At 48.7% G+C, this 16336-nt stretch overlaps 4 protein-coding genes across 5 annotated transcripts; 1 reads left to right on the forward strand and 3 right to left on the reverse strand.

The window, feature by feature from the left end:
• Positions 1-432: 432 nt before the first annotated feature.
• On the reverse strand, positions 433-3143 carry LOC9632968 (rop guanine nucleotide exchange factor 3). The gene is made up of 7 exons (XM_002970802.2): positions 2510-3143; positions 2302-2418; positions 2076-2230; positions 1914-1988; positions 1520-1813; positions 1043-1411; positions 433-984 (listed from the first exon to the last, which is right to left on the reverse strand). Exons 1-7 carry the CDS (start codon positions 3108-3110, stop codon positions 505-507), a joined length of 2091 nt encoding a protein of 696 aa, XP_002970848.2. The 5' UTR covers positions 3111-3143; the 3' UTR covers positions 433-504.
• A 77-nt stretch (positions 3144-3220) lies between these two features.
• LOC9633482 (vacuolar protein sorting-associated protein 27) lies at positions 3221-4761 on the forward strand. Its single transcript, XM_024675572.1, has 10 exons — positions 3221-3348; positions 3416-3472; positions 3544-3614; positions 3683-3896; positions 3950-4065; positions 4117-4192; positions 4260-4319; positions 4373-4423; positions 4478-4556; positions 4611-4761. Exons 1-10 carry the CDS (start codon positions 3265-3267, stop codon positions 4679-4681), a joined length of 879 nt encoding a protein of 292 aa, XP_024531340.1. The 5' UTR covers positions 3221-3264; the 3' UTR covers positions 4682-4761.
• LOC9632969 (translocase of chloroplast 120, chloroplastic) lies at positions 4713-13434 on the reverse strand. Its single transcript, XM_002970803.2, has 2 exons — positions 13368-13434; positions 4713-7039 (listed from the first exon to the last, which is right to left on the reverse strand). The coding sequence occupies exons 1-2, from the start codon at positions 13371-13373 to the stop codon at positions 4817-4819; spliced, it is 2229 nt and encodes a 742-aa protein (XP_002970849.2). The 5' UTR covers positions 13374-13434; the 3' UTR covers positions 4713-4816.
• Positions 12396-13356, reverse strand: LOC112346503. Of its 2 annotated transcripts, none has more exons than XM_024675574.1 (3): positions 13161-13356; positions 12842-13089; positions 12396-12789 (listed from the first exon to the last, which is right to left on the reverse strand). In XM_024675574.1, exons 2-3 carry the CDS (start codon positions 12957-12959, stop codon positions 12476-12478), a joined length of 432 nt encoding a protein of 143 aa, XP_024531342.1. In that variant the 5' UTR covers positions 12960-13089; positions 13161-13356; the 3' UTR covers positions 12396-12475. The 2 variants fall into 2 exon arrangements, with proteins under 2 accessions (XP_024531342.1, XP_024531343.1); XM_024675575.1 differs by having other exon boundaries at positions 12842-12959; positions 13017-13356.
• Positions 13435-16336: the final 2902 nt, after the last annotated feature.

Here is a 16336-nt window from a genome sequence, read left to right on the forward strand (position 1 = left end):
TATGCTCACAATCAAATAATAGATTAAGCACTTCACCAATTTACTACCAAGGTTCTGATTTATTAGTTATTGCAATTTTATTTGAAATCATGAATACTAAAAATTAATTTATAGTGCAATTATTAAAGTAAGAAACATTAACAACTTTCATGTAAAATTTGATAAAAATGATACTTACAAATATTAATATACTTGCAATGCATTCAATTTAATGAAATTTGGCTAAATGTTAAACCAGTTGCTTCATGGAACAAATTTAGAGCAAGTGTTGACATTTTATTTAGAGTTTTAAGATCCACTGGCCATGTTGAAAAAAAATTAGACATACAGCCAAGTGCATGTTAATGTCAAGGATTAAACAATTGTCAACTGGAATGCAATAAACGATTGTCAGCTGGAATGCAGTAATTAGTTGCTAGTGAAGAATCTTAATTGTTTAAAAGAAACTAAGCTTTTTCATAAGAAAGGGAAAAACAATTATAATCTTGTGGAACAGTCATTATCCTAGTCTCTTCCAGGAGGACTATGAAACGATTTCCTGGACTCCGCCACAAACCACGGCCGATCTTTGACAGGCTTCTTCGACTCCTCCACAACGCTGGCAGATTGAGCGCTGCAAATCGATCCCAGCAGTGTCGGGCATGGCCCTTGTTGTTCCGCTCGCATACTAGCATTTGGGGGAGAACCTCCGGCTGGCCTTCGCAGATTTGGCGACAAGGACGACGAAGGCGAGGAGCCGGGTGATGCAAACGGAGTAGCAAACGGCGTGCTAGTCGACACTCGATTCTGGAACGAGATCGTGTGAATCTTCCGAGCTATTGGTAACGCTGCGTTTGTTTTTGATCCCAGTTGGCTTCCGCTGCTGTCTTGGTTCCTCTTTGTCATGTCCGCTATGTACAGTACGTCGTCAATCCGAGAGAGAATGCTGTATGCCAGACTCTCCAAAACTCTCGAGTAGCTCTCGAGAATTGCCTGGCCAACATCCTGTTGCAACCAAGTAGGAGTGATTTATACAATCAGCTCCATAAAAGAAAGAACAGACCTTGTTGTACTGGATCTTGTTGACGTCCAACACTGTTTGTGGCAGTCCCGGAAATCTCTGCCTCAGGCATAGAAGAAGGCTGTCAGCTCTCTCGATTAGCAACTGCCTTTTGTCTCCACACTCGGCCACCAAGTCCCTCACTTTCAACCATGAGTATCTCGAGCTGCCGTTGCTTTTGCTTTTGCCTTCCTTGTGAGAGCCGGACGACTCCTTTTTTCTCCAGATGTGCAAAGCCGACTGGATGCGGTTTGCAACCTCCAAAGCACTGTGCTCCGTGGACAAGTCTAGAGACGAGAGGAGTGCGTCTGGAGAAAAGTGTTCTTGCCTCAGACCATAGTATATTGTATCTCCCAGATTCGCTCTCGCGCTCTACGACACACATGGAGCAATAAAATCTTTTGCGTCAAGTCTCTAAAGTTGAAAACACCAGGCACCAAACCACCAACTATGATAAATGAAAGAAAAGAAAGAAGTTACCTTCGGAAGAGAGTCCCAGTAAACGTCGGGTACTTGCATCTCCGAAAGGACCTGCTCGTTGATCGCCATGGCTGCCTTGAGGATCTGGTTCGTGCAATCCCGCTGATTCTGTAACGCCTTACGGGACTTCTCCGAGAGACCACCCGTAGGAATCTTCGGGACCGGCAGCCACCACTTATCCTCCTCCCTCTTTGTAGCCACGGATTTTTGCTGCTGGTTCTTGGATGAAATATCTACCGACACTCCTTGGTCCACATACCAAAAGTCAGTCTCCTTGTAGCTGTCGAGTGCCTCCTGTGAGAGACAAAAGAAGTAGCGACCTGAACCATTTTTGTGAAACTCAATGTGACGAACAAACTGGGATCTTGATGAGTATGGCCGAGGATGACCTTACCAGTAGCATCGCGTCCAGCTTCCGAAGAGCTGGTAGATTGATATGAAGATCCGAGCGCGGCCTGCTGATCATGACCTTTACGAAAACAATGAGATAAACAACAATGCGTTAGTTTATATGATCCATCATAATGGCGACAAAAATCTGCACACGCACACTCACCTCTAGACTGGTACCATCTGTGACGCTGTGAAAAGATGGAACGAACTCCACAATGTGATCGCAGACCGAGAGAATCCAATTCATCTCTCTTTGCCAAAGTAACTTACGTTCATGGGACAAAGGCTCCAATCTCCAAAGCTCGCCAAACACCGAAGCTATAGAAGAGAGAAGAATTAAAACTTACACAAGGAAAAACTAAAGAAAGAAACGAGGAACACACACGTACCAGCGAGATTGGTGAGCGCATTGGAGATTGCCAGAGCCGTGCAAACTCCTTTGCCACTGCCGGACATGTCCTCTCCAAGAAGTAGCTTGGAGAATCGTTCTTTCATCATCTCAATCTCTTTGAAAGAAGAAAAAAAAAAGAAAGAAACCATCAGAAAAAACGTAGAAGAGATTCTCGGGAGAGAAAGCAACCAATCGAGATCACATACCTGGCGTTTGATTCTTCGCCATCGCGGCAGATCTTCCATCGCTCCATCCAACGTTGCTGCTCTCGGCGGATCTCGGCGAGGAGGGCATCACGACCGCGGCGGTGCCAAAATATCCGAGCTCCTCGCGAGAATTCGGCACCGGCGAGAGCTTGAGATGGCTGCGCTGGTGGCGGCCGAGCGGCCAGCCTAGCGGCGAGCGCCCATCGTCGTCGGAGCTGCTGACCTCGTTGCTGAGAATCTGGCGCTCGCAGATCAAATCGATGGGGCTGCCTGCCAGGTCGGCGTCGTAGCGATCATGCGAGCTCCGGCTCAATCCATCGATGCTGGTCGTGCAGCTCGCCCTGTCGATGCTCTGCTGCTCCTCGTAGCTGAAGATCGCGCTGTCGGATCGAATCAAGAGCCCCTTGGCCTTGTCCATGCCTGAAATCTCATCAATCTCATCAAATTCTTCCCTGTTGCTCCTCCAATTCATCCATGCACCAGCTCCAATGCCGGCGATTCCACCCCAGCGATTCCAACGAGACGAGGAGAACAGAGCGTTAAGGGAGGAGAAAGAGCGGCCATGGCCGCACCTATCACTGTTTACCACGTGGCGGCGCATTCCATTCCGGAAAGAAAGACATCAAGGGGGCTACATCCAACGGCTGGGAGGTTTTTCGGAAATCTATGTCGAATAATTATTACTTTTTTACTTTTGGTATTTACTGGATCCAAAAGTCTTTTGATTTTATTTTAGGGTTCTAAGGAGGAAGGCGATGGCGCTCGTGGCGCCGCCTGCGTTCGAGGAGGCTGCGCACTGCGCGATCTGTGGCTGCGGCTTTGGCACATTCAAGCGCCGGGTAAGTCTGCTGGATTTCCTTGATTCTCGAGCTAGAAATTCGTAATCGATCGCATTTTCGTGCACAGCATCACTGTCGCGCTTGCGGGAGAACTCTGTGCAACGAGCACTCCTCGAATCAGATGGTAAGAGAGAGCTCGATCGCCACTTTTCCTCCATTGTTTTTTCTTTTCTGCGAATGACGATAAAAATGTAGGCTCTTCCACAATTTGGCTTGCACGGGCCAGTGAGGGTCTGCAAGGATTGCTTCACAGCAGGCGACACGAGGCAAGCATTTTCTTTTTGATTTTCTTCGAGTGTACGTTTGCTTGACGTTTCTCTACTTTTTAATCCAGTGTTCCAGCCTTAGAAGAGGGTGATGGAGTCGTTACAAGGGAGCCGTCTGAGAATGACTCGTTGGTACCGGAGTTTTCTAGTCTCAATCTCAACGAGGCCACGGTACCAGCTACAGTTCCCGCCAATGAGTCGACTTCCACAGTTCCCACGTTTGAATGCAAGTGTGGAATGCCTCTTTGCATCTGCAGCGCTCCAGAACCAGAAGCACCAAAGGTATGTCTTTTTCCACAATGCTTTTGACGATTGCCTTATCGCGATAAGACCAGGTCTCGCCTCAAGTCTCACAATCAGCCAGTAGTTCCAGAAGCAAGAAAACGGCCACCTCATCTCTTCCAACAAGGCAAGATCAACCTCGACCTTTGCCTGTGAAACAATCTCCAAGGTAACTTGAGGCAAGCTGGAGAAGTGCGACTAACCAATACTTATATCACAGCCTATTTTTCACGGGTGGACAAAGCGTCAAGGCCGAGGATCATGCCCCCTGTCGAAGTTACGATATCAGCGGCGAGGTATTTTAATAATATTGTACGTACTTTTCCCTTATGAATGTTTTATTCACTCAACTGTGATTGAAAGGGAATACGGGAGGCCATTAAGAACGGGGATGCAGGTGCTGTAAAGAATCTTCTTTCCAAAGTAAGTTGCCATTTCAATCTGATTTCTTGTTTGATAGTTTCAAAACTTGCAAGGGAGTGGATGCCAAATACACGGATAAGCAAGGGATGTCACTGCTGCACTTGGTAATGCACGTTGTTTTTCTCAATTTTCTTCTTGACTTAACGACTTTTTTTCAGGCAGCCGTGTTTAACTTGACAGAGATAGCCTTCATGCTTTTGGACTCTGGAGCAGAGGCCTATTCCAGAAACTTGCAGGGTACCAATGTACAATCTTTACTGTTAGCTAGCTGCCTAAAAACCGATCGTGCAGGAGAGACACCCTTGGACTGCGCGCAAACGACTTTACAACTAAAGCTCCTGGAAAAGCTTGCAAGAAGTTGAAAGGCATTTAATTTAAAAGAGAACAATCGTACGCCAGGGAAATAATAAGGTAGCTCTGTTTACCTCATTTCATCTTTCAAGTTTTATTTGTGAAAAAGCCGGTGTTAGATCTACAAACTTTGCTTCTTCTACTGCCTAGGCGAATTCCAGAGGAAACCATCTGCTTTGGCTCCTCCAGAGCGATCGAATAACAGGAAGCAGTCCAAGCAGAGCTAGCTGGATCCGATCAGTGCTATTCACCTTGATCGATATCTGTCCGGTTCCTCGATTGTTGGCGTTGCCGCGCACCACCATCGCCGTTCCTCCCAAGTGGATTTGCGAGTGTAAGTTGATTCCATATGCAATATCCTTTGCTGTCCAGTTCATGACTGACAATCCCAGCGTGCAGTTTGTTCGATCCACGGGATAGTCGGGCCCGACCACCGTCGCTTCCATGATCGCTCCGTAAGCTTTGTCACCCCGGGTGAGTGAAGTAGCCCCGCTCATCAGGATCTTTGCTCGCTTTCCTATCACCACCTTGTCTTCCAGTCTCACTCCGACCACCGCGTTCTCTCCGACCATTGTGATCCCCATTCCCGCCAGCGTCTTGTTAGACTCGTGGTTCTTGAACGTCGTCCCTCCCCACAGGCTGTAGCAAACGTCCCTTCCCACCGTCTGGATGTCGAGCCCTCCGGTAGAAACTCTGTTGGGTCCGTGCTTGATTGCTGCAGAGCCATCGAAAGTTACGTGGTACTCTTTCTTGTCCATGACGATCTGTCCCGAGACTGACACTGGGATGTTCTTAGCGAGGTGGAAGGACCTGTCCAAGTTGGCGGAGTTGAACCCGTTCTCGTGATCCCACCGCGAGTCGAGCACCGGGCGGACATTCCAGGACGCATCATCGACGTAGCGGTACCGGTGGCTTGGATCGTCCGAGCTGAAGCTCGTCGGGAGCGCGAAGTCGGGGGAGATCCCGGGGGCCATGTCGCGGTGCTGCTGCTGCTCGTCCTCGCCGTCCTCCACGCCCCTGTTCTTCATCTCCCGCCACCTCCGGCACTGCATCTTCCACAGCTTTCGCTTGAACAGCTTCTCCCGCAGCGCGAGCTCCTCGAAGTACGACTGCCGATTGTCCTCGTCCAGAGCGTCCAGTTCGTCCTGGAGCAGCCGGCGGAAAGGTGGCAGCTGATCAAACTCGGCCTCTCCATCCTCGTCCTCGTCGGGATCCACCTCGCCATACTCCTCCTCGTCCGGCTGCTGGACCTCGGATCGAGCCTGCAGCATCGACGCTAGCAGCACCGGCATTGGCGAGCCACTCCGCCGCTCGCACAGCCTCGTCAGCGGCATGCTCTCCGGGAGCTTGAGGTACGTGTTGGCCTCGGCCAGGATCCGGGCCGAGAAGCACAGCAGCAGGAGCTCGGGCCGCCACACCATCCCGTTTGGAAGAACTCTCTCGCCGGCTCGGTTGGTTCGACACGCCGGGTGGTTCTCAATGAGCGTCACTGGGTTGAGCAGCCGGGTATCGCCCACGGCCGATCGGACAGTCTGCTGGAACATCCGGGTTCTCTGGCCAACGTAAGAATCATACCGCAGCGGAAAACCATCGGGTCCATCGGGTGGCGACGAAGCTCCGTGCGTCAAGACGATGATCGCGTTGAACCAGATGGCCGGGCCGAAGCGATCGCCAATGTAGCGCATGAGCGCCGCGTCCTTGCTCTGGGAATCCAAGCGATCCACGTAGAGGACAATGTCGGGTGGGTTCCTGCGAATGCAGCGCTTGATCGAGGCCACCACGCGCTCGTTGTAGCGCCGGTCCGCCATGCTCGCGGAGAGCCCCGGCGTGTCGATCACTCTCATCCGGATCCCCTTCATGGTTCCATCGATCACTTCCACCTTGTTGGTGCCGCTGGAAAAGGCGCTGGTGCTCGCCATGGGCTTGCCGAAGATGGAGTTGACGGTGGCGCTCTTGCCCACCCCGGATTTGCCCAGGAGCAAGACGGTGCAGCAGAAGTCCAGCTCCTCGTCGCGCGAGGAGGCCTCCTCCTCCATCGCCACCGCGCAGGCCTTGTCGTAGCCGCTGGTGCTGTTGCGCATCTTGCCGCCCTTGAGCTGCTCCGCGAGGGCGAAGCGGTAGAGGACCTGCGCGGCAATGCCGTTGTCCGCGGATTGGCCCAGGCGGTGGACGAGGCGCACGAACTTGACGCGGATGTCCTGGAGCTTCTCGCACAGGATCCTCGTCTTCTCTTCGGTGTTACCTTGCGTGATGGATCGGACGATGCCGGCGAGCTTGGACGTGACGGAGGAGGGCGCCTGGGAGACTGCTGCTGCCGATGCCGCCGCGGCTGGGGCGGACAATGGCGCTACCAGTGCCCTGTCCGCGGCCTCCATTGGATCCGGTGGGAGAGACCCGCTAGAACCCTAAAACATTGGTTCCTCGCATTGCCTGGGAAAATATCTCGCGGTGCTTTCCTCGCCACGTCTTGGATAAGGTAGATATTTTTATGAAAAATGTTTAAATGGATCTACTTTTATAATTATTCTAGCATATTCTGTAAGAGTTGAGTAGCTTTTCCTTCTGAAATAAACATAAAACACTGGAATACACATGAAAAAATATTTTAGAATGCAAAAGTACTTTATCAACTTGTGCTAGTCATACAAAAGCTATAATTATATAAAACATGTTTAAGTAAATCCATTTTGAAATGGATTTACTTCTATAATCATTCGAGCATATTCTGTAAGAGTTATAAGCCCTATTTGCAAACTTCATATCCTACGACCAACTAAGATCCTTCCATCTGGTCCCAGCCTCACAAATTCAACTGGGACCTCATGGATTTGATTCCAAAAACTGAAAGAAACACAACATCGCTAGACTTCGATGTCATATACGCGGCGAGCCAGGAGCTTGGCCATGGACGATGTTTCACACTCCTTGTTGTGCTCGAGGAACCGTTCCTTGAACTCCTCGTCGTCAGTGGGCACCGCAGCCAGGCTTGCTGCAATCTCTTCCAGTGACATCCCGCGCTTGTCCAGGAAGCCCCGCCGCAATCTCGACATCCTCGCCATGTAGCAGCCGCGGCTCTCGGGCTCAAAATTCATTGGCGTCACGTAACGTACTGTGTACCTCGCCGGATCGGCGAGCTTGCCCAAGTATTTGCTCACTTCACCCTGCATCTCGAGGACGTAGAAGGTGGAGGGAGGCTGGCCCTGCAGCTGCCGTTCGGCTCGAGCGGATCCCTCACGAATCGCCTTGTCTAAAAACCCATGCATGAGCAACAAAGAACATCGATGAGTGCTGAAGGCTCACTCACATGATCCACTATCCGGAAGGGGTTCGACAGGAAGCTCTGAATAGCTGAGCCACAGCCGCGCGTCTAACACGGCAATATAGACGTTCTCCAGGTGTGTAAGGTACGGGCACACATTAATAAGAGGAGCAAGCCTTCCGCCGCGGTCACTCAGATCTAGCAGGAGCTGCTCCAGCTCCCCTGCACTTACAGTCCCTGTTGTTTCATTGCTTTTTGTCAGTATTTTGATCTGGAAACTTACATCGCTCGAGCGACATCCGTTCTGTGTTGCCGCGGGGGATTTCATCAAGCAAGAAATCCAGCTTTGATGACCACCACCCCTCCGTAGCCTTTGGGTGTTGATCTTTATACCGTGCATATGGGTTCCTTTCCTCCAGGCCCTACAGCAGCAAATTAAACTCTACAGCGAGAGAAAGACACAGTGTGTACCTTGGGATACTCCTCCAGGTTGAAACTGGGTACGTATTTCTCCATGTACCACGCCTGGACTGTCTCGAACAGAGCTCCACCCTCCACCTCTCTCGGCTGAACACCTTTTAGGGTTGGCCATATAGGACGCCTCTTCAAGCGTAGGGCTGCGCCGCCGGGCTTGAGAGAAGCCGTGGATGCGACGCTCGAGTTGCGGAGGGTCTCCTCCTTCAGGTACAGTTGCCTCCAGTCTAATGTTTTAACGGTCCCCAGACAGAAAAATATCCATCCGTACATAAAACTGGAATTGTTCCTTGCGTCGAATTCGTTTCTCACTTGGAATTCTCCTCCGAGGAAATCTGAGAAGCCCACGGGTCTCCAAAGCGCCATTGACGGCCTTCCGGTTGGCCTGAGAAGGAAGAAGCTAGCGTTTGATCAGTTTTAAAGTTCTCTAGAGATGTTACCAGGATCTTCTCTCGATCTTCGAGAGCGTCATTTCTACTGACTCGATGCGTCCAGTGCCGCCGCAGCACCCGCAAGAATCAGTGACACTCAGCCGGTCCTGAAAGCTCCATATCAAGTCAACTAGAGATACCCGTGCTCTCGTCATTTCCATGAGTCCGAACTCTGAAATTTCCAAGATAACAACTTTAGATCGGTCCCGCTCAATGGCCTTGCACTTTCATGACCTGCAGATATACCACAATATCTCAGCTCGCTGACAAAGTTTGGATTCTAGAAGCTTACTTGGACCCTCCGTGTCAACAACTATAATCCCACCAATGTCCCGTAGCCTCTGTCGCAATCTGCACAGAGAGTTTTTACCTGTCGAGGAGCAGCGAGATTTACTTCTAAGAACACACAGAAATATAAGTTCCCTGATTACGTCCAAATGTCTTCACCTTTTGGTATGTTTGAGACGAATCCCGACAAGCGTTTCAACCTGTATATACTCACTCAAAAAACGAAGACAGCATACTATGAAAAACCTTATTGTTGAAGAGATCACCTGAGTGCCTGTCCCATGGCCCTTTGCAATAACACAGGGACCGGGTCTTTTCAACCACCACCAGCAGCAACCTCCGCTGTCTCCACACGTCTCCATGAGGCGTGCCAAATCCTTCTTGAGCTCTTCACGACTGCGGCCAACAGCCTCAGTCCTCACGGTAAGACCAAATGCAGCTCTCTGGCAAGCTGCTTGAGCCGACTTCTTTCCAGCCTGTTGATCTTGCGAGTAACTCCAATGGTCGAAGCTTGAGGAAGCAGTACTTGCACTACATCTCTTAACTTCAATACTTCGAGACACTTACCCAGTATCGTCCCGCCAAAGTCACAGTTGCAGTCAGCTGTGGTCCTTTCTGCCGAAGAGCCTCCTCCTTAACTCGTTGACTTCCCTCCAGGCACCTATCTTCTGCAGGACAGTAGCCTGCAAGCTGCTTGACGACACCAAGCCAACTTGGAAGTTTAGTTGACAGGAGCTTCTTGTTCTCGACGACCTCGATTGGTTGCATGGTGCACGGAAGTTGATGAGCTATGTTGCGAGGTTCCGGAACTTCTGGCTCTCGCTCAGGATAATGTTCTCGAGCAGCCATGTCTCTTTCCGCTTTGGAAAGAATCTAAAATTTCGGGGACTTGGTCGTGGCGTCAGTCCAGAAACTTGCCTGATCATCTTCCAAAAACCTTTTGATCCGTGAAACTCTTGCAAAGCCGCCAGAAACGGGTCTTCTTCTCCTCTCGAGGAGAGTTCTAACTTCCGAGGGCGAAGTGTCGTGTGTCGGTACCCGGACAACGTAAGAGTTCGCACCTAGAAACTCTAGAATGAATGAATCAAGCTAGTGAAAATCTCTAAAAATCACGGACGAACCTGTAAGCCATTTGGAGCTTCAACGATCCATCATCTTTTCCCACGAACCGGCACAGGACCTGTGAGAGTTCTCCAAACTCTCTGTAAGCCTGCGCCAGTCCATGGAAAAACGATCCTAGATGGATTAGAATGACGAGGAAACTCAGAGCAAAGTTGTTCTCTATCGGGACAACGGCCGGTGTTGTGTTAGTGGAGATCACTATATCTTCAACTATTCTCATTTATCTGTTTTTTCCATGCTTCTGTGACTATGAGCAATCCTTTTTTTTTTCTTTTTGTTTTCGTTATGTTGATTGATCAATCTTTTATTTTCTTTTGCAGGTGCTAGTGGCAGACGTGAACATTGGATACGAGGACATTGTCAATAGTTGTTAAAGTTTGCTCGCCCGCTGAAAACTTATGTGGGCTTTGGCACACCAAGTACTGGCATTCAATGACACGAATAGCATTTAGAAAATATGGTGGAAAGCTGAAAAGAGGAATTTGTAAAATTTGATCTCAACCATCAACAGGTTCCATATGGATTCCCGGTTCTCGGGATTTATATTTTATACGTTAAATAATACGTTATTTAGTACGTTAAGTAATACAACAAAATAAAATATTAGATTAGTAAGGATTTAAAAATTGCAAGCAACACAACTAATGAGATACACTCGTCCAGACACTAAGAATTCTTTTGGATTTTGCTGATGGAAACTCGTTTTAATTTGTGAGTTAGGTAAATGAATCTCCTCAAAGGTAAATGAAGCAACAGGGAATTATAATTCTATTTTTTTGGGGTATATGTTTTCTTTCCCCATCTCACTCCACCATATATCAGTATTTCCACTTTCGTGAGGGTTTGGGTGTGCTTGATTTGGATCAAGCAAGAGAAATTGGATATCACCTTTCATTGATTATGATAACTGGAATACCTCCATATACATCTACAAGCACAACACAGGAAGGGTCTACCTTTTCTGCAGAAATCCGAGTTAATAGGCAATTGTTAAATCTTGCATTCTACTTTTTTAGTGCACGCGACCTCACTCTACAATGCTATATAGCATTGGCACCTCCAACTACAAGGGTTTCTAACAATTTAATCCACTTAACACTTGGAGATACCATGGACCGAATTGCTGATGAAATTCTTAATTTTCGTCCTGCCCTTGGCTTTGTGGTAATTGTTACTGATATTGGGGTGTTTGGAGTCTCTTACCTGATCCGCAATTATGTAAGACCAAACATTGGCACTAATGAAATTCCAAGCAGGATCAATCTTCAATCTTGCAACCCTTTCTCGGCCATGCTTATTAGTGGTACGAGGATTAACCCCTTTTCAAGACTTGGTCCTGGGGATCAAATTCATTTAGGAGGGCATACACAAATTGGAGTAATTGTATTGTTCATGGATTATACTTGCAACTTGATCATCTACATATATACTACTAGCAAGTCACTTTGGACCTCTGAAACTCATGGATTTGGGTTCGATTGCTATGTGCTCATGCAAGAAGATGGAAACCTGGTAATCTATGGATCACATGGAACATCATTTTGGTCAAGCTTTTCTTTTTGTGTGCCTTCTCCTGCATGCATTGCTCCATCATTTGTTGCTCTTGGACCCAAATGCAGGGTTGGTGTGTATAGATATGGTGCTCCGGCAGTTGAAGTCTGGTCACCAGGTGATTTTTGCTAAATTCACATAAAAAGTGCTTTGAATAAATTTTAAAGAATAAAATGTGAACTAAACCATTGGAAGTGCTTGATGTCTTGCAATTTTGCTAGTTTGGTAGAATTTTCCTCTTCCATGCATGCGTTGTGGATCGCCATTCTCGCGAGCGTCACCACTGGGCTTCGACGCATTCCTTGGCCGATGAATACTGTTTGAAGGGACACTACTTCTTTCACAGGGAGGAAGACTCGGCTTGCAAGGGAAAGAGGCTTCTGGATCCTTTTCGGTGCAGCAATCTGTGGATTTCATCTCTTTCGAGGCAGGGAGAAGAAGGGTCGAGCGCGCCATGCTTGCATCCAGCGCGGGTTTGGCCTATTTCCTTAGAAACTTATTTCGATTCGAGGTAAGCTTCTCTCTTCTCAATTCTTACTCCACAGTCTTACTTTGGATGCTTCTTTCTGCTTCCTATTGTCATCTTCGGGGCGTGGCCACTGGTCGCAAAACAATGAATGTTTTCATCTTTGCTGTATTCGAAAAACATTTGTTCTCTAGGCGATCACAGCCTTGCTTCTTCACGTCATTGCTGGACTCTTTCTTACGTCGTACACAGATTTGGATATCTCACAGAACTTTTGGAATTCTTCGTCTAGTTGATGCACGGATTTCTCGGCGTTGCCATGGGTGCTTTGTGGAGTCGCTCGCTCGCTTGCTAGATTTCCATTTTCTAACACGTTGCTGCTCAGATGGAGAATCAACTGGGGCGTCTCGATCCTTGCTTGTACACTGGTATGCACGAAACTCTTTGCTTTTGGCTCGATGTTCTCACTGTCTGGAGTTGCAGGTCCGTGCTGTTGGAGCGATTGGCTTTGTCTTTCTGTGCTCTTGGCTGGTCAAGGAAAACACCCTCAACTTGGTACAAAGAAATTCATTTGGCTGACCTTGACCAAATGTTCCTCTTCTCTTGCAGATCACCATAAACACCCATGCTTCGCTCTCGTACATGGTGGCCGCAATGGGGATCAATATCTCGCTTACCTCGCTTACAATGCCGACCATCTATGCTGTGTTCACGTCCTTGGTAAAGTTTCTCCCAGTTTTAGATCGAAAGCTGACCTCTAGCTTATCGTGAACTGCGCATCGCTTTGTTTTCCTCCTCCATGTTTTGTACGCGATTATTCTTCAGGGCCTGGGAATCAAGTCGTCACTGGCGGTTCCTGGCTGGATGTCGAGATCCATGTAAAATCAAAGGATGCTTACCCGGAATTCATCCTTTTGTACAGACACCATTTCTGGCGTTGATATAAAAATCGGGGATGGTGAAAATTCCAGCTTTAAGTTAGAGCACGTTCTCTCTGTTTATCAAGAAAGATGCCCAAGCCTCGCTCGAAGGAGTTACAGGCTGAACCCAGTGACCAGGAGTTCGGCTGGGGCGGACAATGGCGCTACCAGTGCCCTGTCCGCAGCCTCCATTGGATCCGGTGGGAGAGACCCGCTAGAACCCTAAAACATTGGTTCCTCGCATTGCCTCGCGGTGCTTTCCTCGCCACGTCTTGGATAAGGTAGATATTTTTATGAAGAATGTTAAATGGATCTACTTTTATAATTATTCTAGCATATTCTGTAAGAGTTGAGTAGTTTTCCTTCTGAAGTATGTTTAAGTTCGTAAGATATGAAGTTTATGTTCGTTAACAAATAGGGTTTATATTATGGAATCTCGTGGATAAAAGCTGTTTTGATTCCAACAACTGAAAGAAACACACAACATCGCTAGACCTCGATGTCGTATACGTGGCGAGCCAGGAGCTTGGCCATGGAAGATGTTTCACACTCCTTGTTGTGCTCGAGGAACCGTTCCTTGAACTCCTCGTCGTCAGTGGGCACTGCAGCCAGCCCTGCTGCAATCTCTTCCAGTGACATCCCGCGCTTGTCCAGGAAGCCCCGCCGCAATCTCGACATCCTCGCCATGTAGCAGCCGCGGCTCTCTGGCTCAAAATTCATTGGCGTCACGTAACGTACTGTGTACCTCGCCGGATCGGCGAGCTTGCCCAAGTATTTGCTCACTTCACCCTGCATCTCGAGGACGTAGAAGGTGGAGGGAGGCTGGCCCTGCAGCTGCCGCTCGGCTCGAGCGGACCCCTCACGAATCGCCTTGTCTATAAACCCATGCATGAGCAACAAAGAACATCGAGCGTGCTGAAGGCTCACTCACATGATCCGCTATCCGGAAGGGGTTCGACAGGAAGCTCTGAATAGCTGAGCCACAGGCGCGCGTCTAACACGGCAATATAGACGTTCTCCAAGTGTGTAAGGTAAGGGCACACAGTAATAAGAGGAGCAAGCCTTCCGCCGCGGTCACTCAGATCTAGCAGGAGCTGCTCCAGCTCCCCTGTTACAGTCCCTGTTGTTTCATTGCTTTTTGTCTGTATTTTGATCTGGAAACTTACATCGCTCGAGCGACATCCGCGATGTGTTGCCGCGGGGGATTTCATCAAGCAAGAAATCCAGCTTTGATCACCACCACCTCTCCGTAGCCTTTGGGTGTTGATCTTTGTACCGTGCATATGGGTTCCTTTCCTCCAGGCCCTACAGCGGCAAATTAAACTCTACAGCGAGAGAAAGACACAGTGTAGGAGTACCTTGGGGTACTCCTCCAGGTTGAAACTGGGTACGTATTTCTCCATGTACCACGCCTGGACTGTCTCGAACAGAGCTCCACCCTCCACCTCTCTCGGCTGAACACCTTTTAGGGTTGGCCATATAGGACGCCTCTTCAAGCGTAGGGCTGCGCCGCCGGGCTTGAGAGAAGCCGTGGATGCGACGCTCGAGTTGCGGAGGGTCTCCTCCTTCAGGTACAGTTGCCTCCAGTCTAATGTTTTAACGGTCCCCAGACAGAAAAATATCCATCCGTACATAAAACTGGAATTGTTCCTTGCGTCGAATTCGTTTCTCACTTGGAATTCTCCTCCGAGGAAATCTGAGAAGCCCACGGGTCTCCAAAGCGCCATTGACGGCCTTCCGGTTGGCCTGAGAAGGAAGAAGCTAGCGTTTGATCAGTTTTAAAGTTCTCTAGAGATGTTACCAGGATCTTCTCTCGATCTTCGAGAGCGTCATTTCTACTGACTCGATGCGTCCAGTGCCGCCGCAGCACCCGCAAGAATCAGTGACACTCAGCCGGTCCTGAAAGCTCCATATCAAGTCAACTAGAGATACCCGTGCTCTCGTCATTTCCATGAGTCCGAACTCTGAAATTTCCAAGATAACAACTTTAGATCGGTCCCGCTCAATGGCCTTGCACTTTCATGACCTGCAGATATACCACAATATCTCAGCTCGCTGACAAAGTTTGGATTCTAGAAGCTTACTTGGATCCTCCGTGTCAAACAACTATAATCCCACCAATGCCCCGTAGCCTCTGTCGCAATCTGCACAGAGAGTTTTTACCTGTCGAGGAGCAGCGAGATTTACTTCTAAGAACACACAGAAATATAAGTTCCTTGATTACGTCCAAAAGTCTTCACCTTTTGGTATGTTTGAGACGAATCCACGACAAACGTTTCAACCTGTATATACTCGTTCAAAGAACGAAGACAGCATACTATGAAAAACCTTATTGTTGAAGAGATCACCTGAGTGCCTGTCCCATGGCCCTTTGCAATAACACAGGGACCGGGTCTTTTCAACCACCACCCCCAGCAACCTCCGCTGTCTCCACACGTCTCCATGAGGCGTGCCAATTCCTTCTTGAGCTCTTCACGACTGCGGCCAACAGCCTCAGTCCTCACGGTAAGACCAAATGCAGCTCTTTGGCAAGCTGCTTGAGCCGACTTCTTTCCAGCCTGTTGATCTTGCGAGTAACTCCAATGGTCGAAGCTTGAGGAAGCAATACCTGCACTACATTTCTTAACTTCAATACTTCGAGACACTTACCCAGTATCGTCCCGCCAAAGTCACAGTTGCTTGGAAAGAATCTAAAATTTCGGGCACTTGGTCATGGCGTCAGTCCAGAAACTTGCCTGATCATCTTCCAAAAACCTTTTGATCCGTGAAACTCTTGCAAAGCCGCCAGAAACGCGTCTTCTTCTCCTCTCGAGGAGAGTTCTAACTTCCGAGGGTGAAGTGTCGTGTGTCGGCACCCGGACAACGTAAGAGTTCGCACATAGAAACTCTAGAACGAATGAATCAAGCTAGTGAAAATCCCTAAAAATCATGGACGAACCTGTAAGCCATTTGGAGCTTCAACGATCCATTATCTGTTCCCACGAACCGGCACAGGACCTGTGAGAGTTCTCCAAACTCGCTGTAAACCTGCGCCAGTCCATGGAAAAACGATCCTAGATGGATTAGAATGACGAGGAAACTCAGAGCAAAGTTGTTCTCTATCGGGACAACAGTGGAGATCACTATATCTTCAACTAACTATTCTCATTTATCTG

Source organism: Selaginella moellendorffii, unplaced genomic scaffold, assembly GCF_000143415.4.
Source record: "Selaginella moellendorffii unplaced genomic scaffold, v1.0 SELMOscaffold_15, whole genome shotgun sequence".
In the NCBI taxonomy this organism is placed as follows: Eukaryota; Viridiplantae; Streptophyta; class Lycopodiopsida; order Selaginellales; family Selaginellaceae; genus Selaginella; species Selaginella moellendorffii.

Coding starts and splice junctions, on each gene's coding strand:
- LOC9632968 (XM_002970802.2), bottom strand. CDS start 3,110: ATGCGCCGCCACGTGGTAAACAGTGATAGGTGCGGCCATGGCCGCTCT. Junction 1,989..2,075: donor CAGATGGTACCAGTCTAGAG/GTGAGTGTGCGT, acceptor GTTTTCGTAAAG/GTCATGATCAGCAGGCCGCG. Junction 1,814..1,913: donor AGCTGGACGCGATGCTACTG/GTAAGGTCATCC, acceptor TGTCTCTCACAG/GAGGCACTCGACAGCTACAA.
- LOC9633482 (XM_024675572.1), top strand. CDS start 3,265: ATGGCGCTCGTGGCGCCGCCTGCGTTCGAGGAGGCTGCGCACTGCGCG. Junction 4,424..4,477: donor GGATGTCACTGCTGCACTTG/GTAATGCACGTT, acceptor ACTTTTTTTCAG/GCAGCCGTGTTTAACTTGAC. Junction 4,557..4,610: donor CTATTCCAGAAACTTGCAGG/GTACCAATGTAC, acceptor CCGATCGTGCAG/GAGAGACACCCTTGGACTGC.
- LOC112346503 (XM_024675574.1), bottom strand. CDS start 12,959: ATGGTCGGCATTGTAAGCGAGGTAAGCGAGATATTGATCCCCATTGCG. Junction 12,790..12,841: donor AAGAGGAACATTTGGTCAAG/GTCAGCCAAATG, acceptor TTCCTTGACCAG/CCAAGAGCACAGAAAGACAA.